The 25522-nt window shown below is 46.5% G+C and overlaps 1 protein-coding gene across 3 annotated transcripts in view; it reads left to right on the top strand.

The window, feature by feature from the left end:
* The window catches only part of CFAP44 (cilia and flagella associated protein 44), a 1393686-nt gene that overhangs the window by 861085 nt on the left and 507079 nt on the right, over nucleotides 1–25522 (top strand). For all 3 annotated transcript variants that reach the window (XM_069635797.1, XM_069635796.1, XM_069635798.1), the window contains one exon: nucleotides 694–918. In XM_069635797.1, the coding sequence (XP_069491898.1) occupies nucleotides 694–918 (225 nt within the window). The remainder of the gene's footprint in view (nucleotides 1–693; nucleotides 919–25522) is intronic.

Here is a 25522-nt window from a genome sequence, read left to right on the forward strand (position 1 = left end):
TCTTTAAATCTCTACATTGGCATGCTCCCCCAACCTTGACAATACTATCTCTCACTCTTCACACTTCCACACCGCCTGCTCTCCTTAAGTCCCCAATTTCTCCAACCCCCACCCTCCCTCTGCTTCATCTCCTTCTCCCACGTGTTAAAAACTCTACTCCTCTCCTCCTAACCAAATCCTCAATAAAACTCCCTTCTGTACATAGGACCCCCACTAATTCTCCCACATCATCCCTCTGCATGAGCAACCTTCAGCCAATGGTACTGTAGATTCTAACCTGTATTTAGCCACTCCCCTGCGACGTCAGTATTACATTTTTGTTATGTTCCTGGTCTCTCTAACATGCACTTTCTATAAACCACGACCAACCATTCTCTCTCTTTCCATATATTGTACGACACCTGACGCAGGATTGCCTCGCTAACTCTTAATTGCTTTTGAAACAGTTTCTGGCTGAAACTGAAACACCAGCATCACCAATAAATGCAAATACACACAACTCAACCCTGAAGGTAACCCGATATTCGATATCAGTCTAGCGCTTCCATTGACAGCAGCAGAGCTGTTTATATGGCGGATAATATAGGTATCCTTGCCTTGCGCAACACAGCTGTCTCTCCTTAGGGCAGCACACTTATCTTCACCTTGTGTAGCAATGTGTGTCTCACAATTTGTTTATTTAATCACTTGCAGAGAGAAAAAGAGTTGATAGCGCGACAGAAACGGAAGGAAGAGAAGCAGAAGGAGAGGGACATCTGGATTGCTGAGCAGAAGGAACTGGGCATTGAACTGACCCAGGAAGAACTGGCGGAGAAGCCCGAGGAGGAGCCACCACTGCCACCTCTCTACTACCCGGCGGTGCCTAGCCCCATCCTCTGTGGCTTCTATTCAACGCCTGGCAGATTCTGGCTCTCTCTGGTAATTTGTTCTCTTCTTGTTCTTATGCTGATGGTTCTTTCTCCTTTTGTCTCACTCGCCCACTCTGAGGAAATAGCAACATAAAGTATAAACTGGGCCTAATGGGTGGCAGACCACTGTAACCAATAGTGCCACCATGTTCACAACACAATACACGTAGGAGCTACAGGAATGAGCCTTTGGCTGTTCAGAAAGAAGTAATAAGGGAAATGTTGGATTTACATAGGTGAGTAATAGAAACAGAAACCAAATGGGGAAAAGTGTTCCTAAGAGAAACAGAAGGTGACTGTAAAGAGGTGTCTAGGAGCACTCAGATCTGTTCCTCCTGGTGTTTATAGTTATTGTGCATTTGTTAGGCGCGTATACAACAAGCAAATTATGTTTCAAAGCGCCCACAGGGCAACAGGGAGGGAACATGGGATAGAAAATATTTAATATACTGGAAGATAAAGACAAACCTACTAGGCCTTGTGAGCATTCAAAGCGTGCAAGTGCAGAGAGAGGAGAGGGAGAGGGGGTAAGTGCTGGAGTGCCCGTGCTCGTGGGTGAGCAGCAGATGTAAGTGCCTAGTGTGGAAAGTGCTAGGGAGCTTTCAGCTGTATTAAATCAATGGGTAAGTGCAGGCCTACAGTGGCGAAGGCCAGTAAGTGCCAAGGCAAGTGCTGTGTGTGGGCAAAGGCTGAAGGCGATTGGGTGTGGGAGGCCAGAGCCCCAGAGGACACATAAGGGCTCTGGTCACCAATCACAGCGACTCTGAGATTAGCAGAGGAGAGAGGAGGGGGAGGAGAAGGTGAAAAGGAAAGTCTTGAGGAGCTTCTGGAATTTGGGGAAGTCCGGCTGAAGACGAAGAGGAAGGGGGAGGCTGTTCCAAAAGAGGGCACCTACTGAAGACAGAGATTGGCCACCAGCCCTCTGTTTAGCCAAACGCTTGACACAGACAGTCCATACCAGAGGAATGTAGAGGTCAAGAGGGATAGTATTTAGTAAGAGCAACTTACAGATAGCGTGGTCACTGGCCCCAGACAATCCTTACGGATGATGCAGAGGGATTTCAACTTGATCCTTGCAGCAACTGGGAGCCAGTGTAGAATTTCTAGGGCAGAAGAGATGCAGTCCCTGGGCGTGAGGCCAAGGATAAGTCTTGCTGGCCTATTCTGGATTAGCTGTAGGGGTCATAGAGAGGAAGATGGTAGATTCAAGAGAGCGCTATTGCAGTAGTCTAGCCTAGAGAGAACCAGAGCTCTGTTAACATAGAGCTTCTGTGGGAAAGTGAGAAACGGGAGCATTCCTTTGAGAAGGAAGAGTTGAAAGTTGGACTTCTTGGCAATGTCCTGAATGTGAGGAAGGAAGTAAAAGAGAGGGGTCGAAGATGACGCCAAGGTTTCTGGCTTCAGATGAATGAGAAGGGGGAGAGCCCATAGAGGATGGCCAGAGTGAGGGGAAGAAAGAAGGGGCAGGGGTCCAATAGGAAGGATCTCAGTCTTGCTGACATTGAGGCACAGATTGTTGGAGGTGCTCCCGGACTGGATGGCAGATAGGCAGTCTGGGATGATGGAAGAAGCAAGAGGGTCAGCAGGAATTCTGAAGAAGAGTTTTGTGTCATCTGCATAGCACGGAAGTTGGGGGAGAAAGGGGAAATGATGAGAGCCATTGGAGCAAAGTAAGTGTTAAAGAGCCAGGGGGAGATGCTGGAGCCCTGGGTGACACCACAGGTGGAGAGCGAAGTAGGTGAGTAGAAGATGCCCAGAATAATCTGGGGCGGGTGGTCACTTAGCAAGGAGGTCAGCCAGTCCAGTGCCCGCTCTGAGATATCATGGAGTCTTTTTATGAGGCTGGAGTGGTTGAGGCAGAGGAGAAATCGAGGTGATTGAGGACAGCTGGAGAGTTAGAGTCCAGAGATGCAAGCAGTTCTTCAAAGGTGTTCAGAAGAGCAGTTTCCGTGCCTCTGGATGCTCAGAATCCAGATTGATGGTTGTGAAGATAGCCAACAAGTTCAGTGTGTGAGGTAAGTTGGGGGAATGCAATCAGCAAGTGCAGAAGCAAGAGAGCCAATGTTGTCCTTGATGGTTCTGGAGGAGTAAGGGGATACCTGTTTGGAGGAGACCTCATGGAGCGGACAACTCTGGTGACCTCATCATGTGTGACAGGGTAGGAGGAGGGTGGGGGGCCATAGGAGGTAAAGGAGGGGGCCAGGGAGAGGGTAGCAAGGGATCTCAGGATGTCCACAGTTTTAGTGGTGAAAGGTGTGGGCAGTGTGTTGCAGAGGGCCTGCGACGGAATAGGGGAGGTGGAGACTGCGGAAGGGTTGACTAGTTCCCTGTTGATTTTAAAGCGTTCAGCCGTGTTGTTGGATGCATCAGATACCCGTGCCTGGATGTGGGCCCTTTTCTTGGCATGAATGGAGAGTCTGATTTGCCTTTGGAGCAGGCAGCAGACCAGTTTGTCACAGGGTGCGCCTGAGTTTTGCTGCTTCCGTTCTGCAGCTCTGCACTTGCGTTTCAGGGCTGCAAATTCAGAGTCGAACCAGGTATTATGTTTAAAGGCACGTTTCAGTCGGATCCTCATGACTGCGGTAAGAACGTCCAAGGTGTTAGTAATGGCCAGATGAAGGTTGCTGAGAGCAGAGTCGGAGGTAGAGTCTGGGTGGGGGTAGAGGTGGGATGAAGGTGGATGCGAAGGCAGCAGCTGACACTAGTTTCATGTTACGCTCACCTGGCTCCCACAGGGGCGTCAGTCGGACCGGGACGGCTGCGGTCTCCATCAACGTGATGCGTAGTGCAGAGATGACTGACTGGACTGGCCCTCCTAATCTTGTCTGCTTGACCCATAGAAGTATTCTCCTGCAAGTGGAGAGATGGATTTAGCCACCCGTGAAGTGATGGCACCCCCCACAACAGTCCTCCCCACTTATCACTCCGAAGTGCCCTTTCAGCAATCTCACCGCATACTCTTGAAAGATGAGCTCTCCATCCTGCATGGATTGCAGGGGCGCGTTGATGCCAGTTACTTCACTGGTTTGAAGGCGTGGGAGAGTTCTGGAGAGTATTGACTCTGAGGTTCCTGGCTAGGACCAGTAAGTATCAAGTTCATAGAGTTCAATATGTCCGATGTTCACTCTTGTTCCCCCCTTCCTTCCTTGTCTTGCAGCTGAGTTTGTGAGAAGATGCTCTCGTGGTAGCTGGTGGCGCTCAGGTAAGAGTCTGTATTACCCGACGCGGTCCGGTAAATGTTGCACGTGTTTAACGTGTTGTTTTCTCTCTCTTTGCAGGTGCGGCACATGAAGATGTGGAGAGTTATAGGTGCCGGAGTTCGGCGAAGAAATGATGGAGGCAGCGCTGAATCGAAGATGCTGCGAGGACTGGTGAGTATGGCGCGGCGCTGCAGCTGGAGATGCGACGCGTACTGAAATGATGTTCTTTCAAGGTCCTGAGGCGAGATGGATCCGGAATCAGGTGAGGAATTTGAAAATAGTTTGTTTTCTAACCTTGTCCTTTTCTTTCCTCTTGTTTTAGGAGCTCCAGATTCGAGGTGGGCATGGCAGAAGACTGGATGCTGACTGCAGGCATGGTGAGCGTTACGCTGCTGGATGCAGAATAACGCGAAGCGTGTGCTGCTGTTCGGGTGTGGTTTAAATAGCCTCCAAAGTAGTTCCAGGTAAGAAGTTCCCCACAACCACGCCCGAGTAAAAAATAGTCCCTGTAATAAAATAGTCCCATCCAGGCCTCACGTTGGCTTGGACTCACTTGCAGCATGGTCTGCATCAGGTAAGTAAAGTCTATGAGCCTGGCGCCTATGGCGTCAGGACTGAACCCAAACAGCCCCCAGCCGGGGCTGTTGGGGTTTTAATAAGTATCTGGATGCCTGCTCCCGGAGCTGATGGGCTTGGTCCTGATGCCGAGGGGTAGGCATCATGACAGCACTCCCCCCCCCACCCCAAGGCCCCTCCTAAAGTTGTTCTTCCCCTTTCCCTGGTTTGTCTGGGAAGTCCCGATGGAATCGCTTCACCAACCGAGTTGCATGAACGTGGTCACTAGGCTCCCATGACCTTTCTTGTGGTCTGTAGCCCTTCCAATCGATTAAATAAAAAAGTTTTGATTTAACCATCTTGGAGTCCAGGATATTTTTACCTCGAATTCAGGTTCTCCATCTATCAAGATGGGGTCGGTTGGTTTGGTTAATCTTGTTCCTGGTTGAACTGGTTTTAAAAGTGAAACATGAAAGACAGGATGAATTCGCATATTAGAGGGTAATTCCAATTTGACGGCCACCGGGTTGATAATGGCCTTAATGGTGTAAAGTCCCAAATATCTAGGGTTAAAAGTCTGAGTTCCCTTCAGAGGTATGTGTTTTGTAGCCAACCAAACTTGATCCCCAATCTGGTATTGTGGAGTTTCACTTCTATGTTGATCAGCATTTTTCTTATATTTCTCTTTTGCTTGTTTCAAATGTTCTGTTGCCTCCTTAAAGGCTTGTGTAATAGTAGAGTGCAAATGACTAACTGCGGGCATTTCTAAGTGCTGAAGCGAATCTAGTTCTGAGGTTCGAGGGTGATGTCCATATATGGTATAAAAGGGGCTTTGTCCGGTTCCTGAATGTACAGAGTTATTGTATGCATACTCGGAAATTCATAAAATATCTTTCCAATTACTTTCGGTCTGGTGTAGCATGCAACGTAGGTACTGTTCAAGGGTCTGGTTGGTCCTCTCCATCTGACCATCGGTCTGGGGATGGTGACTGGTTGAGAACCTCACGTCGATTTGCGCCAATTGACAACATTTCTTCCAAAAATGTGAAATGAATTGACTACCTCGGTCAGAGACTAATACGGAAGGAAATCCGTGTATTCAAACAATGTTCTCGAGGAACTCCTTGGCCAGAATTGAAGCAGAAGGTAATCCCTTTAAAGGAATAAAATGGGCCATCTTGGAAAAAAGATCCACAATAACTAGAATGGTGTTAAATCCATTACATGGAGGTAGATCTGTAATAAAGTCTAAAGATAAGGTGTGCCATGGTGTAGGTAGAATATCCAAAGGTTGTAAAAGGCCAGGTGGTTTTTTCTTCTGACTTTCGTTTTGGGCGCAAATGCCACAAGACATCACAAATGACTTTACATCTTTTCGCCAGGTGGGCCACCAGAATTGTCTATTAATTTTAGCTTCAGTTTTTGCGATACCTGGGTGCCCTTCCATCAGGGTGTCATGATAATTGGAGATGATTAGTTCTTGTAGTTCCTTGTGTGGTAGAAATAGTCGCCCTTGATAATAAGGTAGGTCATTGATGACTGAGTAGTCCGGGCCTTTCTTTACCCAGCCCTGCAGGGCTGTTGGATCGAAGAGTTGTTGGATTTTTACATGAATATCCTCTAGTGTCTGTAGAGTAGTTATGCCAAGAATATTATGTTGGGAAATTATAGGCACCGGTTCCGGGTTCGCATATGTGTCATGGTTCAACTGTGGAAGATATGGAATAAATGGCGGCTTCATTAGGCCACCGCAGAATCAGAAGCAGCATTCTAGTGTTCAACGTGCCTTTGTTTACATAGGCTGACACGCCCCCTTACCAGACGCGCTGCAACTCTTTCGAACTGCCCGCGTCGGACCGCCCGGTGCTTCCTCCATGTGGTTGTTTCTCCGTCCCTACGCTTTAACCCTCGTACCCTACCTTTCTTCTTTCCTTGCCTCAGTTTTGCCTTTTCCCCGTTCCGGTCAAGTTTATTTGCTCTATTCCTTTTTCCTTTTTACGGTCGCGTCCTCCCGCGTACCGTGTTCACCTCTCTCTCTCTTTCCCTTATCGCTGTTTGCCTGCTTTTCATGCCAGCGTATCCTTCCTCCTTCGTTCCGAGCTTTCAGGTGTTTATTTCTCTTCCGTTCTTCTTTTCTCTACTTCCTCCACTCTTACACCTTGCTGGCTTTGCCTTGGATAATGTCTTTCTCTCTCTCTTACCTTCCTATCGTCCACCTTTTCTGTTAGCCTTCGCTTTCGAGCTCCCCTTTTCTTACCTGCATAGGAGGCGTTCCAGTTCATCCTGGTTGGACCCTACCTTCAGAACCTATTGGACTCCGTGCTCTCTGGATTGTGCCCCTTCCAGGAGACACAGTCATTACTCCATTACGCCGTAGCTGTCCTGGTCCCACTGCCTACTCCGGTTAAGGATTTGGACCTTTCTTCCAAAGCAAGACCTACATCTGCATGCTGATTCCGCTCAGGGTTTTTTGCGCCTTACCAGGCTTTTTCCCTGAATTTGGGGGCAAGCTCCCTTGGGTCCGCCTGACGATTCTCAAATCATTGTCAAGGTGGCCTCAGGTGGAGAGTGTCCTTTTCTCTACGACAGAAGGAAGGGAAAGAAGGCGGAGAAGAGTGAAGAAGTACACAGAAAAGAAAGAAGGAGAGTCAGAGAGTCTACCATAATTCTTACGTCGGAGGTCACAGGTGAGGAGACACAGGGGGAGGCTTCTTCAGACTCTGATAGCTTGCAGCGCCCCTTAAAACCCATGGCGTCCCTTGAACAATTCCAAGAGTTGGTCAACGCCATCCATGGTCTTCAGGCAGAAGTCCAGAATCTACGTGCCGAGAATCAAACCCTTAAACAACAGATAGTCGTCAGAGAAGAGACTCGTGGCGATCTGCCCCCCCCCTCGTGTTTTCATTTGGGAAGTATGAAGGGGATCCCAAGACGTTGAAGGAGTTCTTGGATGCTTGCACAGTGTATTTCACCTTTCGCCCCAAGGCTTATGAATCTGACCGATCCAAGGTGGGGTTTATAGTCACTAACTTGACGGGAAATGCCCTGGCTTGGGCTACTCCTCTAATCACTCAAGAAGACCCAGCCATTAATGACTATTCCCAGTTTACTCATTTTTTAAGGTCCAGGTTCGGGCGAGCAGAGGTCCAATACTCTGCCTATGAGGCACTACTTGATATCAGACAGGGGTCACAGGATGTCCAAACTTATGCCTCCTCATTCAGTAGATTGGCCACAGAAGCAGCCTGGCCAGATTCTGCTCAACAGACCCTATTTCGCCGTGGTTTACATGAAGAATTGAAGGATGAACTTGCAAGAATGGCCCGACCTGATTCCTTCAGAGACTTGGTTACGCTTACCCTTCAGTTAGAATACCGCCTGCAGGAGAGAAGACAGGAAAGACGAAGGACTAAGATTCTTTTTCCCTCCAGAATGACACCTATGAGCCCTCCTGGGAAGACTCAACCAGAAGAACCCATGCAAATAGGGGCCGCAAGAGGTCCTTTAACTCCAGATGAACGACAACGCCGTAAGAATCTGGGGCTCTGCATGTACTGCGGATCCTCTAAACACCTGCTTCGAAATTGTCCCGAAGCTCCGCCCAGACGGTCGGGAAACGGATCTCCCCGGTCCTGAGCAGGGAAATGATCCGGGCTGGAAGGACTAGTCCCTGCCGATGTAGCCAAGAGGGTGTACCTACCGACGACCATCGCCTAATGGTCTTTTCGATCACTTTGACCTTTGGAGCTGACCCTTCGGTTGAGACACTCGCAATGTTAGACTGCGGAGCCGCCGGTATATTTATGGAAACTCATTGGGCTTTGGAACACCGTATTCCTCTGCTGTTCAAGGAAAACCCCATCCCTGTTGAAGGGGTTGATGGCAACCCGCTATCCTCTGGACCTGTCTCCCAAGAGACCGATATGGGTCAGATGTCTCTTTTGCAACATCAAGAACAACTCTCTTTCGACATCATTAGGGCAGCTCATTTTCCTGTGATATTGGGAATCCCGTGGTTACGTCGCCACAATCCTCAGATTGATTGGTCTGCTAATACCATCCAATTCGCTTCCACCTATTGTACCCAGCATTGTCTCCCCTTGGCTCACCCAGCTTCTGCAGCTAGCCTCTCAATACCCGTATCAACCTCAGAGGTGCAGTCGATTCCCCCTTATTACCATCAGTTTATAGACTTTTTTGAAGACAGATTACCTCGCTCCTTGCCTCCTCATCGGTCAGAAGACTGCAATATTGATCTGAGACCGGGAACTTCAGTACCGTTTGGCCGTATGTATCCAATGTCTCTCCCAGAAAGAAGAGCGCTCAGGGAGTATCTCGATGCCAATCTGCAGAATGGACTTATTCAAGAATCTCATTCCTCGGCGGGGGCGTCCATGTTTTTTATACCCAAAAAAGGAACCACTGAGTTGAGGCCTTGTATTGACTACCGTGGCCTCAATAGCATGACCATCCGAGACCGCTATCCCATGCCCTTAATAAAGGAGGTGTTGGAGGCGGTTAAGGGAGCCAAGATCTTTACTAAACTTGATCTACGCGGGGCATATCATCTGTTGAGAATCCGAGAGGGCGACGAATGGAAGACGGCCTTCCACACTCCACTTGGGCACTTCGAGTATAGAGTGATGCCCTTTGGTTTGGTTAATGCCCCAGCAATATTTCAATGTTTTGTTGACAAGATATTCTCAGACTTGTATTCGTCGGTAGTGGTATACTTGGATGATATTTTGATCTTCTACTCCACTCCAGCTGAACACAGAAGACATGTCACGGAAGTATTGCAAAGATTAAGGGACCATCAGTTGTTGGTGAAACCCGAGAAATGTGTCTTCGAAGTGTCTTCCATCTCTTATTTGGGCTTTATTCTCTCCCGGGAAGGGGTACAGATGGATCCAGAAAAGATTAAGGCAGTGCTGCAATGGCCTATTCCAAGGACCGTGAAGGACATCCAACGGTTCTTAGGTCTCGCTAACTTTTATAGAAGGTTTATTTCCAACTTCTCCGAAAAGGTACTTCCCATTACTCAGTTGCTAAAGAAGGGAAGAAGGTTTGAATGGAATTAGGCAGCTGATCAAGCCTTTCAACAGCTCAAGGAATCTTTTACCACAGCTCCAATTTTGATCCAACCTAATCAATCCTTACCTTTTATTGTTGAGACTGGTGCCTCCGGAGGAGCAATAGGAGCTGCTCTGTTACAAGAAGGAGAGGATGGCGAGGAGCATCCAGTGGCATACTATTCCCGAACTCTCACTCCTAGTGAAATAAATTATTCGGTGTTAGAGAAAGAGCTTTTGGCCATTCGTCAAGCTTGCATTGAATGGAGACACCTGCTTCAAGGATCCACTCATCCCTTTAAAGTATGCACGGATCATCGTAATTTACGAGTGCTGCAACAGATGGAGTGTCGCAATTCTAGACTTGCTCGTTGGGCTTATTTTTTTTCGCAATATGATTTTGAAATCACTTACCTGCCTGGGAAGGAGAACGTATTGGCTGACGCATTATCCCGAAGTCTTGAGAAAGAAGATAAGGCTAGAGGTCAGCCGAAGGTAGACCATATCTTATCAGGAAAGAGATTCATTGGAGTTATTAATTACTTTCTGCAGGAAGTGGAACAAGCCACTAAGATAACAACTGATCCAATTTTACGACAAACTGACCTGGAAAAGAGAGGACCGTTCTACTTTTTCCAGGGTAGGCTGTACCTACCCGCAAGGGACCTGCAGGTACAAGCAATGTCTTGGTGTCACGATCTTCCATCTGCAGGACACAAGGGCCGTACCGCTACCTTAGACCTTTTGTCTAGGCAACTCTGGTGGCCTAACATGCATCAGGATGCTAAGGAATACGTGGCTAGTTGCCCAGTATGTGCTTCCAATAAAAATTCAGTATCTAAGCCTTTAGGCCTACTTCAACAAGAACCATTACCATCCAAGCCCTGGGAACTCATCTCGACAGACTTTATCGTCGATTTACCGCCATCTTCTGGCTATACCACGATTATGGTCACAGTGGACTCTTTAAGTAAGTTGGCACACTTTTCCCCGCTCTCAAGCCTGCCCTCAGCTCCTGAAGCAGCGGCTGTCTTCTTGAAGGATGTTGCCAGACTGCATGGTTTGCCCACGAGTATCATTTCTGACAGGGGGACTCAGTTTACCTCAAGATTTTGGTCTGCAATGTGTAAATCATTGGGCATTAAGCGCGCCCTCTCCTCGGGCTACCACCCCAGAGCAACGGCCTTACAGAACGACTTAATGCCACCTTAGAACAGTACCTCTGCTGCTTTTGTAGCCAAGAACAAGAGAGATGGGCGTCATTCCTCTCTATGGCTGAGTTTGCATATAATAACTCAAGACATTCCGCTACTGGGGTTAGCCCATTTCTGTTCACCTATGGGTATCATCCCAGACACATTCCTTTCTTTGGATTGCCTACAACCACCATACCTTCGGTAGATACACACTTGGAAGACCTACGATGCATACAGAGAGATGCCAAGGTACAACTTGAAGCCAGCAGATCTCAATATAAGAAACAGGCAGATAGCAGGAGGTTACCTAACCCCGGCTGGACTCCAGGTACCAAGGTGTGGTTGTCCACTAAGTTTCTTCCAAGGTGGACACATGCTGGGAAATTCACTGCCCGGTACATAGGTCCGTATCTCATTGAATCTCAAGTCAACCGTGTGGCCTTTCGTTTAAGGCTACCTTCCAGTCTCAAGAGGATACATCCTGTATTTCACACCTCGTTATTAAAAGCCTTCAAGCCAGACACTTACGGCCGCAAGAGGGTTCGACCTCTAACCCTCCAGAACCCGCCTCCAGATGAATACGAGGTTGAAAGACTTGTAGACTCCCGATACAGGCATGGAACCCTCCAATATCTAGTGCATTGGAAAGGTTATCCCGTGGAGGAATGCACGTGGGAACCCAGAAGGCATATTCACGCCCCCAGGTTACTCAGGCGCTTTCATCGCCTCCACCCGGGTAAACCCGGTGGAAGGTTGCAGAAGAGGGGGCATGCTGTCACGGTTCAACCGTGGAAGATATGGAATAAATGGCGGCTTCATTAGGCCACCGCGGAATCAGAAGCAGCATTCTAGTGTTCAACGTGCCTTTCTTTACATAGGCTGACAAGCCCCGTTACCAGACGCGCTGCAACTCTTTCGAACTGCCCGCGTCGGACCGCCCGGTGCTTCCTCCGTGTGGTTGTTTCTCCGTCCCTACGCTTTAACCCTCGTACCCTACCTTTCTTCTTTCCTTGCCTCAGTTTTGCCTTTTCCCCGTTCCGGTCAAGTTTATTTGCTCTATTCCTTTTTCCTTCTTACGGTCGCGTCCTTCCGCGTACCGTGTTCGCCTCTCTCTCTCTTTCCCTTCTCGCTGTTTGCCTGCTTTGCACGCCAGCGTATCCTTCCTCCTTCGTTCCGAGCTTTCAGGTGTTTATTTCCCTTCCGTTCTTCTTTTCTCTACTTCCTCCACTCTTACACCTTGCTGGCTTTGCCTTGGATAATGTCTTTCTCTCTCTCTTACCTTCCTATCGTCCACCTTTTCTGTTAGCCTTCGCTTTCGAGTTCCCCTTTTCTTACCTGCATAGGAGGCGTTCCAGTTCATCCTGGTTGGAACCTACCTTCAGAACCTATTGGACTCCGTGCTCTCTGGATTGTGCCCCTTCCAGGAGACATTACGCCGTAGCTGTCCTGGTCCCACTGCCTACTCCGGTTAAGGATTTGGACCTTTCTTCCAAAGCAAGACCTACATCTGCATGCTGATTCCGCTCAGGGTTTTTTGCGCCTTACCAGGCTTTTTCCCTGAATTTGGGGGCAAGCTCCCTTGGGTCCGCCTGACGATTCTCAAATCATTGTCAAGGTGGCCTCAGGTGGAGAGCGTCCTTTTCTCTACGACAGAAGGAAGGGAAAGAAGGCGGAGAAGAGTGAAGAAGTACACAGAAAAGAAAGGAGGAGAGTCAGAGAGTCTGCCATAATTCTTACGTCGGAGGTCACAGGTGAGGAGACACAGGGGGAGGCTTCTTCAGACTCTGATAATGTTTCTCCCATCCCTATTCGGGATAAGGCATCTGCCTTGCCATTTTTACAGCCTGGTCGATAAGTGATCACGAAATCGAACTCGGCAAAGAACAATGCCCATCGAAGTTGGTGCGATGCTTGGGCTTTGGCTGTTTTTAAATACTGCAAGTTCCGGTGATCAGTGATTACAGTGATGGTATGCCTGGCACCGAGAAGATAATGCCGCCAAGCCTTGAAGGCGGATTTGATGGCTAATAACTCTTTATCGGTAACCGCATAGTTTAACTTGGGTGCTGAGAACTTTCTGGACCAAAATGCTACGGGGTGAAGTTGACCGGTTTCTGGATCCTTCTGGGACAGGACAGCTCCCATGGCTAAACTGGATGCATCAGTTTCAACTATGTATGGAAGTTCAGGGCGGGGATGCTTTAAGACAGGTGCAGACGTGAATTTCGCTTTCAGCTCTTGGAAGGCCTTTTCAGCCTCTTCGGTCCACAAGAAGCGTTTGTTTTTTCGCAAAAGTGCTGTGATGGGGTGTACAACATGTGAGAAAGCCGGAATGAATCTGCAGTAGAAATTAGCAAATCTGAGCATGCTTTGTACCCCTTTAACTGAACTGGGTGATGGCCACTTGAGAATTGCGTCCACCTTTCGAGAGTCCATTCGGACTCCTTTTGGAGTCAGGATAAATCCAAGGAATTCAACTTCCGTAGTATGAAAAACACATTTTTCCAATTTTGCATATAACTTGTGCTGGCGTAGTTTCTCAACGACTGCACGCACATGCTTAACATGGTCTGATTCTGAGGAGGAGTACACTAGAATATCGCCTATGTATACGACAACACAGACGTCAATGAGTTCACGAAGGACGTCGTTCATAAAATACTGGAAGGCTGCTGGTGCATTGCACAACCCGAAGGGCATCACCTGATATTCGAATAATCCGTACTTGGTGCGAAAGGCAGTCTTCCATTAGTCGCCTTTCTTTACACGTACCAGATGATATGCCACTCAGAGATCCAATTTAGTGTAGATGCAAGCATCCTTTACTTGGTCTAGTAATTCGGGGATCAGAGGCAATGGGTATCGGTTCTTCACCGTAATCTGATTTAATGCGCGGTAGTCTATGCATGTTCTGAGGTCACCTTCCTTTTTAGGCATGAAGAACAAAGCTGAGGATGCAGGGGACTTTGATGGACGAATAAACCCATTAGCAAGGTATTGGTCCAAGTATTGTCATAGGTGAAGGTTTTTGGGTTCCGTAAGGGCGTAGATCCTACTGCATGGAGGTTGTGCACCGGGTATGAGGTCGATTTGACAATTGTATGATCTGTGAGGTGGTAAGGTGTTTGCCTGTTCTTTTTGAAAAACATCCTGGAATTCTTGATATTCCTGAGGTAACTGCGCGACTGGGTGAGCAACTGTGGCCAGGGCTTTGTTCAAGGTTTTTTCCGGGTAACAGGTGTGTGCACAATCCGGGAAGGTTATTCTCTTCTCTCGCCAATCAATACTAGGATTATGTGTTTCCAACCAAGGTATCCCCAGTATTATTTGGAACTGCGGGGCTTTGATTAAATCATACACAATAGTCTCTCGATGCCCATCTTGACCCAACAGTGTCATCTCTGTGGTGGAATGAGTTACAGGCCCAGAGGCAATTTCAGTTCCATCAACTGTGGTGATGACATCCGAAGAGGTTTTCTTGCAGAAAGGTAGATTCATCCTAGAAGCCAATTCGTGGTCCATATAGTTTCCTACGGCCCCGCTATCAATGTATGCCCTTACTGCGTGCATACGTGATGACTGCCCTGGATCAATAAGGACCATTGGTATGATTAGGTGCGAGGTCTGAGTGTCCTTCTTCAAGCTCGGCAAGTGGACCTCTATGCTTGTTGGGCGTGGTCGTTTCCCGAATCGGGTTCTGTTTGATTTCTATCAGCGACTCCGACTATTTTCTTGCATGGTTTTATAGGGCAATCCCGTAGAAAATGTCCTGGGGCCCCACAGTATAGACACAATTGCATCTGCTGTCTCATTTCTCTTTCCTTTTGAGTTAAGGGTCCCTTAACCCCCCTGATCTGCATAGGTTCTGCTGCATCTGTTCCTTTGGGGGTGACATTGGGTTTAACAAATACCCGATTCTCGAACTTAGCTCGGTCAGCCTTTCTATTCTGAAGTCGATGGTCTAACTGGTCCACTAAGTCTATATATTCTGCGCAATCCTGAGGTGGGTTCACAACTTGGGCCAAAACATCTTTAAGTTCTCCCCGAAGTCCATGATGAAATAGTGTAATTCGTTGTACCTCTGGCCATCCGGTTTCCACCACTTGCCTATTAAAGGTTGCGATATAGGTTAACAGATCCTGGTTACCTTGTCGTAGGGATAAAAGTTTGTTATCCAGGGCCTGTCCCTGGGAATGTCTAGCGAATAGTCTTTCCATGCTCATTTGAAAACCCTGAAAGTCCCAAAGAAGAGGGTCATCCTGATTGACTAGTGGAATCGACCAATCAGCTGCACTGCTACTCAAGTATGATAATACAAAAGCTACTTTGGCTTGGTCATTTGGAAAAGCTCCAGGTCTGCATAGAAAGTGCAAGCAACATTGTTTCATAAACACGGCAAACCTTTTTGGGTCCCCAGCAAAGTGTTCAGGTGGAGCTAAAGGAATAGCCCCTGGTAAAACCACTTGCACCGGATTGCTTGATGAAACAGGAGTTGGATTCCCCCCCGAGTCCTGGTAAAGGTGTTTGCCCTGCTTTGTTTTGCAGCAGATGCCTAGCCAGATCGTCAGTGCGCTCCTTCGAAACAATCAGTTCTCTCCTGAGGGCATTAGTCTCTTGGAGAGTGGAGTGTACTTCCGCCCTAAGGTCCCCCAATAATTGGGCCAGTTGGTTGGTTTCCGAGGTTTCCATAACGCCCGGGTGGGGATTTATAGAGAGGCTTCGCTTTCTGTTACGCTCACCTGGCTCCCACAGCGGCGTTGGTCGGACCCGGACGGCTGCGGTCTCCACCAACGTGATGCGTAGTGCAGAGATGACTGACTGGACTGGTCCTCCTAATCTTGTCTGCTTGACCCGTAGAAGTATTCTCCTGCAAGTGGAGAGATGGATTTAGCCACCCGTGGATTCAAGTGATGGCACCCCCCACAGTCCTCCCCACTTATCATTCCGAAGTGCCCTTTCAGCAATCTTACCTTATACTCTTGAAAGATGAGCTCTCCATCCTGCATGGATTGCAGGGGCGCGTTGATGCCAGTTACTTCACTGGTTTGAAGGCGTGGGAGAGTTTTGGAGAGTATTGACTCTGAGGTTCCTGGCTAGGACCAGTAAGTATCAAGTTCATAGAGTTCAATATGTCCGATGTTCACTCTTGTTCCCCCCTTCCTTCCTTGTCTTGCAGCTGAGTTCGTGAGAAGATGCTCTCGTGGTAGCTGGTGGCGCTCAGGTAAGGGTCTGTATTACCCGACACTATCCGGTAAATGTTGCACGTGTTTAACGTGTTGTTTTCTCTCTCTTTGCAGGTGAGGCACATGAAGATGTGGAGAGTCATAGAATAATGCCTCCGGTGGTAAATCAGGTAAGTCTATTGTGATGAGAGTTATATTTGTTGGTTTTCTCGGCTCACCTTGTTTTCTTTTGTCCCCCAGGTGCCGGAGTTCGGCTAAGAAATGATGCAGGCAGTGCCGAATCGAAAGATGCTGCGAGGACTGGTGAGTATGGCGCGGCGCTGCAGCTGGAGATGCGACGCGTACTGAAATGATGTTCTTTCCAGGTCCGGAGGCGAGATGGATCCGGAATCGGGTGAGGAATTTCAAAATAGTTTGTTTTCTAACCTTGTCCTTTTCTTTCCTCTTGTTTTAGGAGCTCCAGATTCGAGGCGGGCGTGGCAGAAGACTGGATGCTGACTGCAGGCACAGTGAGCGTTACGCTGCTGGATGCAGAATAACGCGAAGCGTGTGCTGCTGTTCGGGCGTGGTTTAAATAGGCTCCAAAGTAGTTCCAGGTAAGAAGTTCCCCAGAACCACGCCTGAGTAAAAAATAGTCCCTGTAATAAAATAGTCCCATCCAGGCCTCAAGTTGGCTTGGACTCACTTGCAGCATCGTCTGCATCAGGTAAGTAAAGTCTATGAGCCTGGTGCCTATGGCACCAGGACTGATTCCCGGGGGTAGGCATCATGACATTTCATCAGTCAGATGTTCGTGAATGAGGTTGGCAGGGCTGGAGGATGTGCAGTCAGAGGGCCAAGGGGACTCGGGTAGGAGGAGAGGAGACAGTCACCTGACCAAGAGATAGCTGTGATCAGTGGGGGGAGAGTGAAAGATCTAGAGTGGATGAGGGCGTGAAGAGTTGTCCTGCCGAGTAGGTTGGACCAGACGGGAGAATGGAGAGGGAGTTGCAGAGGTCAAGGAAGAGAGTGGATGCTAGGATGGTAGTGCCAGGGGGCCTGTAAATAGTGCCAATGGTCAGAGTGCAGGAGGGGTAGATGGCCAACTTTCAAACCTGGCTCTGAAAGGAAGAGTAAGGCTGGTTGGGTATGAGGGAGGAAATAACCCACTCAAAGAAGATCAGGGCAACACCACCGCCAGTGCGGTTAGGCTGTGGCTTGGAAATGATCTTGTAGCCATCGGGAGAAGGCGGTCAAAGGCAGTGACTGAGCTGACATTGAACCATGTCACGGTAAGGACGAGAATGTCAAGGTCAATGTCTTCAAGAAGGAGGCAGATGTTGGCAGATTGTTTGTTGGCTGAGCGGGTGTTAAGTGTGGCCAGGTGAAGGAGGTCTCCGTCTTTGAAGGTTTGTTTTCCGAGGAGGAGTATAGGGGTTTGGTACACATGTTGGAGGGGGAGGGACAGAGAGAATGGTTGGGAGAGAGGCAGGTGAAGAAAGGAAGTTAATGAGGATGGCAGGCGCCGGTCAAAGGAGGAGTTTAGGTTGAGGACTCTCAACCAAGATATGCCAGTGTGGTAGACGTTATTGATACAGCGGGATGATGAGAAGCCTGCAAACAGGACATCCCACTTGCTGCCACCATTAATGAGAGAGTATGTGAAAGGGGAGAGAGTAGAGATGAGATGAGGAGTCCATAGATCTGGGGAGGGGACAGAGAAGAGGTTATCAGTGAATACCTGTCTGGAAGTTGCGCTAACGTAGGTGTCTGCGATGGGTAGGCAAGGGTTGGTGCTCAGGATGTCTTTTTTGTGCTTCTTCCAGACTTTGTGGGAGAGGGAGGGTAGGGGATCGTGTAGCAGTTAGAGAAGATAGGAAAGATGAGTGCCATCAGGGTGACAGATGACAGTTGAAGGAAATAGGGGTGGCTGCACTGCACAGTTCTAGCCCAAACTCACCAGGCAGCCTAGTAGTTACAGAAGGGGTACAGTAACTAATGCAAAATATGGGGTGCAAGATGTTAAAAACACACACCTAGGTTTGAGAATCAAACAAGGGTACAAAATGCAGTGAAGAAGGACGGCAGAGTGAGAAAGGTACAGTTATGATTCAGATTTGTTAGTGAAGGAGGCAGTGGAAGAGTTCAGCCATCATTCACTTAACGATCTGCAGAGAGTGTGGAAGTACTGGGGCACATATTTACGTGGGCACCAGCTGCATCAGGAGGCTGCTTCATGATTTGAAAAAGGGTGGGGAGGCAAAGCAGGGGTGCCCTCTGAGCCCTTCCAGGCCCAGACAAGGAACCTTAGGAGTAGGCCTTGGTGATGGGGGCTGGCGTTCGCCTGCCAGCTTCCGGATTGGCCAAGTTGATGGGCCACAAGCAAATCCCACAGCAGAATCGGGCTGCTTCAGATAGGGCTGAGCTGATCATTTTACGGGAAAAAATGTATGGCCCAATGATGGTAAAAAGAATAAAGCAGCAGCGCACTTACACTTGTCACATATTAAGAAGTGATCAGTTAAAAGATGCGAAGGAGTGCTCTATTAATGATGTTATAGTGCCCCACAAGGTTCATAGCTCCACTGAGGCCTTACTGGCACAGTAATGATGGATGCAGTCCCCAATGATCACAGGATCATTGTGGTATTGGGGAGGCTATCTGCAGCCCGCAGATGTCTTTCATCTGGCTTCAGTGGAGAGTGAGAGCAATGTGCTAAGAGTGCAAGTGAAGGATATGAAACTAAAGGCATCAGCTAGGGCATGGACAAATAGAGTTCAGGGGGGACAGGGACGTCTGCCAAAGGAGGGGGTACCCTGTGGGTAAACTACATTTGGCAAGGATTATGGTGAAATCCTATATCTACCAGTCCTATCTCTACCAGAACCAGGAATATAGCAATGCGTAATGGAAGATTTAACTTTGGGGTTCGTCTCTATGCCTACTGGGCGGATGTATTTCCCTTCCTGCAGGAGCATCAAAAGCAGCATTCTGGTTATTGTTCTTCATAGTAGCTGTGGAGACAATTTGCCCTGACACAAATATACATCAGTCCTGTCATAGCTGGGCCATAATCACAGAGCTGATACTGGTGTGATATTGAATTGCTGTGGCTTTACAACTGTGTGTTCGTAGCAGTCACTAAGCCACAAATAGGGATGGCTTGTATTTAAAAAAAAAATGTGTGCCATCAGACTGACCAAGGCATACAATTATTATACATAATTCAAGCCGGTAGACCTCTCCATGGCAGGGGTGCTTTTTCCCAAAATTATGTTTCAGAGAGAGGTTCCATATAAACCTTTAGATCTATTTTGCATGAGATTGTTTATTTCCCTACACCTGTTCGGGAAGAGGTACTATATAGAGGGAAATGATAGTGCTGTATACATAGAAAGGTGCTATGGCTTGTAGTGGGGGCTCAAAGGGTACAGAGACGTTGTATTGTTTCCTATAGGTGATGGCTCTTTCATACCTTAAGTAATGTATTTGTGGGTCTTCAGAGAATCTCTACTCGCACAGGGTTTTGGGGGGAGGGGGTTTGGTATCTGGGAGTGTCTGTTAATTCATGACAACTGTACTTCTGTGACTTGCCTTCCCCTACTTAAATACAGCATATGTGCTGTACCTGGAGGAGATATGATAAATTAATTCTATGGACTGCTTCTTGGCCTTACAATGTACGCAAAACTGATTCTATCTGCACTGGTGTGTTGCCGCCTGCCTATGATGACCATCTCTGTGATGCTTAGTTGCTGGTGTGTATGGATGTCCATTTAACATCCTTAACACTACCCATTGCTTTATTGTGAACATAGAGGAGTACCACACATAATACATTCTATCTCCACCTCCACCCTACAGAATGTACATATGTTGCAGTTTGACCTATCAGACTCGGACTCATTCCTAGCCACTGTTGGTCGGTGGATGTAGAGTTATTCCACTGAACTTCCCCTCTGAATGGCAATCTATATTTGTGGTTTGTTAGCGCTCTCACCTTTATCATTGGTAGTATTAGAAAGAAGGGATTAGCTCCATCCCTTTTTGTCACCTTTTGATCATGTGATCATCCAGATGCACTCTCTCTTGAGGCTGGCATGGGATGTGATGCTTTGGCTCTGGGGGCAGAGTTTACACGTCCTTTTGAGGCAGGATGAGGATGGGGAGTTCCTGAGTCTGGTGCTGATGCTGTTAGGATTTGTCCTGCTCCTAGAGATGTATCCTCGTCTTATGAGCCCTGCCTGTAGTGATTAACTCTGCCTGTGTTTTCATATGTTTTGTGCTGTATTTTCTGCATAGAAACATAACTGCAAGACCTTTGCTAATGTGGTCTGTCCTGATCTAGGGTGGCCAGAGTTCATGTTGTAAACCCTTTCTGGAGTATGGAGTTTTCCCTGTGTTTTCAGTTATTATCTTCCTCTTCGACTTATATCCATTGTTTCACAATGTGCATCCTCTTCTGTTGAGCCAGATCACCATTAAAACAGTCCCCACTTTTCATCATAGTCCAATTATTTCAAAATAATGTTTCTTCTTATTTTGTTTTCCAATATACATCTTTTAATATACTTCTGCTGCCGTTAACACAATCTGTGTTCCCCTCAATTCTTTTCTCAACTCTAGTCTTTGTTTTTCATACTCATTTCAATTAAAAGAAATGCCCCCATAGACTTGCTGCTACTCCGCAATCATCTCCATTTTCAATTATTTCATCCATGTTTGTTGCAAATAAACACAACTTTGAAGTGTGTTGCTGTTCACTTTCCTGTCACAGTCTTGATCTCGAAAGGTCCTTCATGAGGCCCTTGAATTCCTCATATGGACAGCATTCTCTTTAGTGTACCTGTAATGGCCTACTTACTTGGGGGTTAAACCTGCCCATATAGACCAGTTGAGACCATTTACAATACTCCCGCAACCATTGGGCACCCATTTATTTATGCAGTGCATCCCTAGCACAATAAGTGTCTTGGTGGATAATTTTTCATGCTCGTATCACACTAAACCTGTTGAAAATTGAAGAAAGTGACTATAATCTGTATTGGAGAATTCTGGAGCGAAACACAGAAACATTACATTCAGAGTTGACTTGCTGCCCTGGTGACTATTGGAGGCATTCAAAGGGAACACGCTTTACTTCCTGTCGCATAGTACAACAAAGGCAAAAGAGGGGATTGCTGATGTAGGCCCATGGATACACCGGTGCAGCTGAGTAGGTCATATTGTGACACTCCCAGCCATACAATGTCACTGGGAACATGGCTTCAGGTCCATCGATGAATCAGTTAGAAATGTGTCCGCCATTCCCTCCTTAATTTGTAACCGCCACAGACAGCCCTATTTATTGACTCTCTCCATGTCCTTTCAAGTACATCATTGACACTCTATAACTCCAGGCCAATCCATATCATTGTACCCCATTACTGTGTCCCCTTGCATAGCACCCTGTTGCTTCACAGCTCAGAGTGCGCTATATAAATATCTGGAAATGCATACACATACATCCTAGGAGAGGGTTGGGTAGGTGGCGGTGTAAGGCAAAGGTCAAGTGCCCTGTATATTCTATTTAAAATGTAGTATTGCCCACACAGGAGCCTTACCAGCCACACAACTCTTTCATCCTCAATTGTCCGGTAGCTACTCCTAGCTTATGCATGTGGTGTGATCCACTGCCTCTGCTCTGGTGATATTGTTGCCACCTGTCAACTTATGAGGTAAGTGATATTTTCTGCATGTGGCCTAATACCTAATTGAAATACCTTACATTTTTACCACAACCTAAGAAGTTTTTACTTTTTTTAATTAACTGATCCCTTCAACTCGCATCTTTATGGGGAGCCCCCACAAGGGGTGAATAAGTGGAGCGCTCAGAGAGTTAATTATTGACACGTCTGTGTACTATTAAAAATTGCACCGTAGTTGTATGATCGGCTATTTCCCAAAATCATTTCCATTCTCAAAAGGAGGGTGGAAATGGGTCCAAAACAAAGAATGAATACAGATTTTCAGCAATACTGCCTGGAGTGTTTCTGAAAATCTGTTTACATTACACCATACGGTCACATATTTCATAATGTTGTGGTGATTCGACATTGCCGCATGCTATAATTAACAAGTGACAATGCCAAATCAAATTACAAAAACTTTGAGAGCCTGAACGTCTACCTGCCTAATGCTGGTGCTAAACCCTTCAAGCTGTATTGTTGAGAGTAGGTTATGATGTCTAAGTAGTGAGTGGAGATTTCAATATCATCCTTCCTTTGGTCCTGGACCCAAATCATGCTGACAGAGATGATGCCCCACAAGATTGAAGGACCCTGCTGTTGTTTCTAGCAGTGGTGGCGCTTGAAGATGTGTGGCGAGTACTCCAAGTTTGTATGTGACACCACAGCTTGGGGAGGGAATCCAGGCTGTTCTTTGTTGTGGTACCTGGTGGGAGGAAACCAGGTCTGCTAACCAGGGTCAAGGACCCACTCCAGTTTGGAAACACATCCAAACTCCTTTTGTGTTTGCAACTGTGCATGGTGGAAAGGAACCCGATCTGCCAATCAGGATCAGGGACCCAGAAACAGAAAAGAAACCTGAGAAGGGTACGGATGTCCCCCCCAACAGTTTTTGAACTTTACGAGAAACCTGAACAAGGCCGGGGAAGGGAGATATTCTCCAAGTCTTCAAGGTCTGAATATCCCAGAACTGTCCTTTGTTCAGGGGAAGTGTACCATTCCCTTTGGGCTGAAAAGACTGTACTTTCATTTTAGTATAAAGCTAGATGTGTGGGGCAGAGTTAGGATTCTGACAATGGAACTTTTGCTTTGGACATTCTGAGACTCGTTGTTTCAGTTGAGACAGGGACACCCCTCTTGGAGTTAGGGTGAGAGAGGGTTTTCTTTTCCTTTTTGCAGTTGCATAAACATTTCTAATAATCACCATGACCCCTCTGTGTCAGAGTCTTATTTCTGCACCCTTACAATTGCCAAATATGAAATCAGCCAATATCTGTCTGGAAAGTTTGAATGTATTCAAAATACACCAGGGCCTCGATAACAATGACGGAGAGCAGGCCAATAGAAATCAGGAAAACACAAATCTCTTTGTGAAATGTCTTTCTGTTATAAAGAATGAATCTACACAAATCACACTTATACATTTTTAATTCACTAAAATCATAAACCTAGCTCACCAATACAATTAAAGTGATATGTGCTTCATTTCATTTACAAATGAAAGACATAGTACTTACAACCACAATCCGTTCTAACAGATAAAAATACAGCAAACAAATCATGTAAAAAATGTACATCGACTGAAAGCCAAGGTTGTCTAATGACGTATGCAGAGCACCAGGCTACATCTACATTGCGTATGACAAATGTCTTGATGTATCATTTTTACATGATTATTTGCTGTACCTTTAACTGTTAGAATGGATTGTCAACCGATCCGGTGACACCAAGCACTTTGTCAATGTATAATGTCTTATGAAATGATGAAATATCTAGCGGAGATAGGTTGGAACCATACAGGAGCCAGTATCTCAAAGCTTGTTACTAATGCACTTGGGAAGAGAGTTGCTTTGTGGGACTGGCTTGAGAATTTTGCTCATTTAAGTACACTAAAGAATTATGAGTTTGTACAAATTACAAATTATACCTTTATGCAACCGCAGACATATTTGAATCTTTGCCCAGCTAAAAGACGATTCATCATTCTTCTTAGAATGGAACAGTTACCAACTATGATGATCCTGGGGAGTAGATCTAAGATTCCTATTAAGGATCGTGTTTGCCGTCTCTGCAAACAAATGGACAAATTGGAGACAGCTAGACATCTATTAACTGAGTGCCAAGAAATGGACAATACTATTCATTTATTACTTGGTAAATATGAGCATAACCTGGAAACTTTGAAAGATCTGTCTTTCTGGTGTTATTGTACAAATTCAGGGAATATGAGTCTATTAATTGCCCTTTATAATGTATGGCTAAAGGTGGAATCTAAGATAGAAATGTTAAAACAAGCTATTGACTAGAAGGAGATAAATGTGATCAGCTTAGGGGAAGAGAGCTGGAATTGTGATAATGCTTGAGTTGTGATGTGTACAAAAGCTGGTGGCCGAGTGTGAAGGTAAGTGGCCACTCAGTAGATGTAGAATTTCTTTTTCTTTTAAGTATTATGTGAATTATTGATTTACTGTATTTGTTATATGGAATTGTTGAATATAGTGTATATTTTGGTTTTTTGCTTTTTTGTATAATATGTGTAAAGTTTGAGTTTTTCTCAGACTAAATCACATTAAATAAATAGTAATATAATGTCTTATAGGTGGTTGTGAGGTAGTATGTCTTTGTATTCTAACAGAGTCTTTCATACACAAAATGCTACAAGAAGACTGGATTTTTGGGATAGAACACATTTCCAATTGCTAATTTCCTATGTAAATCTAATAGAGTATTATCCAAGAAAAGAATCTTGGTAGGAAATGGACTATATAAATGTTATCTAGAGGCCAGCAAGGGCAGCCATGCAATCACCAAGACGTAAAGCAGGAACTAGCAATTTTTTTGTGCAAATATTTACCCACAAGAGGCCTGGATTGATTAGAGTAAAGCCAGGTTGACGCCTGGCTATATTCAAAATATGTCATTCTATAAAAGCCTTAGTACTGGGAATCTAAACTTACAAGTAAGTGACTTATTCTCTTAGGTGTTTTGAGCAGAGTGTGTCGCCTTCAGCAACCCATCAGTGGACTGAATGGGATGAAACAGGTGGCATCTCCAGCAAGAAATCACCACTTCAGACTTGGACCGTATGCATTTGCCTTTGCTCTTTAATCAAATGCACATGATATGTAAAGTGCAATATGTCAATCTAGAAAGGAAGTTATAAATGCCATATCATAAGTAGCAAATGAGGCATATAAATGAGATACAGGGACTCCTCACGTTCTATGTGGTGCTTTATTTGTGCAGTCTCTAGCTTGGTCATGGTATCTCCCTTTGGATGGGCTTACTTGATTTCACATGCCGTCTGTGCCGGAGAAGCCTTCTCTGTGATCTCGGATTGAGCTGTCGTCAGTGACGGCACCTCTTGTGGCACAGATGCGACTGGTCGAAAATAGGGGGTCTCCCGGCAATCTGCATAACTTTCTCCAGGCTGAAGCTTCCCACCAGGCTCGGGGCTTACAGATCATTCGAGATGTTTCTCCTTTATACATCATTTTGCCTCTTTCATCAGTGGTTGTGCAATGCCCTAGAATCTTCTCTACAAATAGAACATGCTGACCCTTATCAGCTCAGGCAGTTAAGGACCTGGTTTCTAGACCTGAAGGTGAAGAAAAATGTTAACAAATGTTAATAAAGACCTGGCACAGACTAAGGTAAGTAGGGTTTGTTTATGTTGGTGGTGTGGGTGGGTGTGTGCTGAGG

This window comes from Ambystoma mexicanum, chromosome 7p (genome assembly GCF_040938575.1).
Source record: "Ambystoma mexicanum isolate Mex_15411 chromosome 7p, UKY_AmexF1_1, whole genome shotgun sequence".
In the NCBI taxonomy this organism is placed as follows: domain Eukaryota; kingdom Metazoa; phylum Chordata; class Amphibia; order Caudata; family Ambystomatidae; genus Ambystoma; species Ambystoma mexicanum.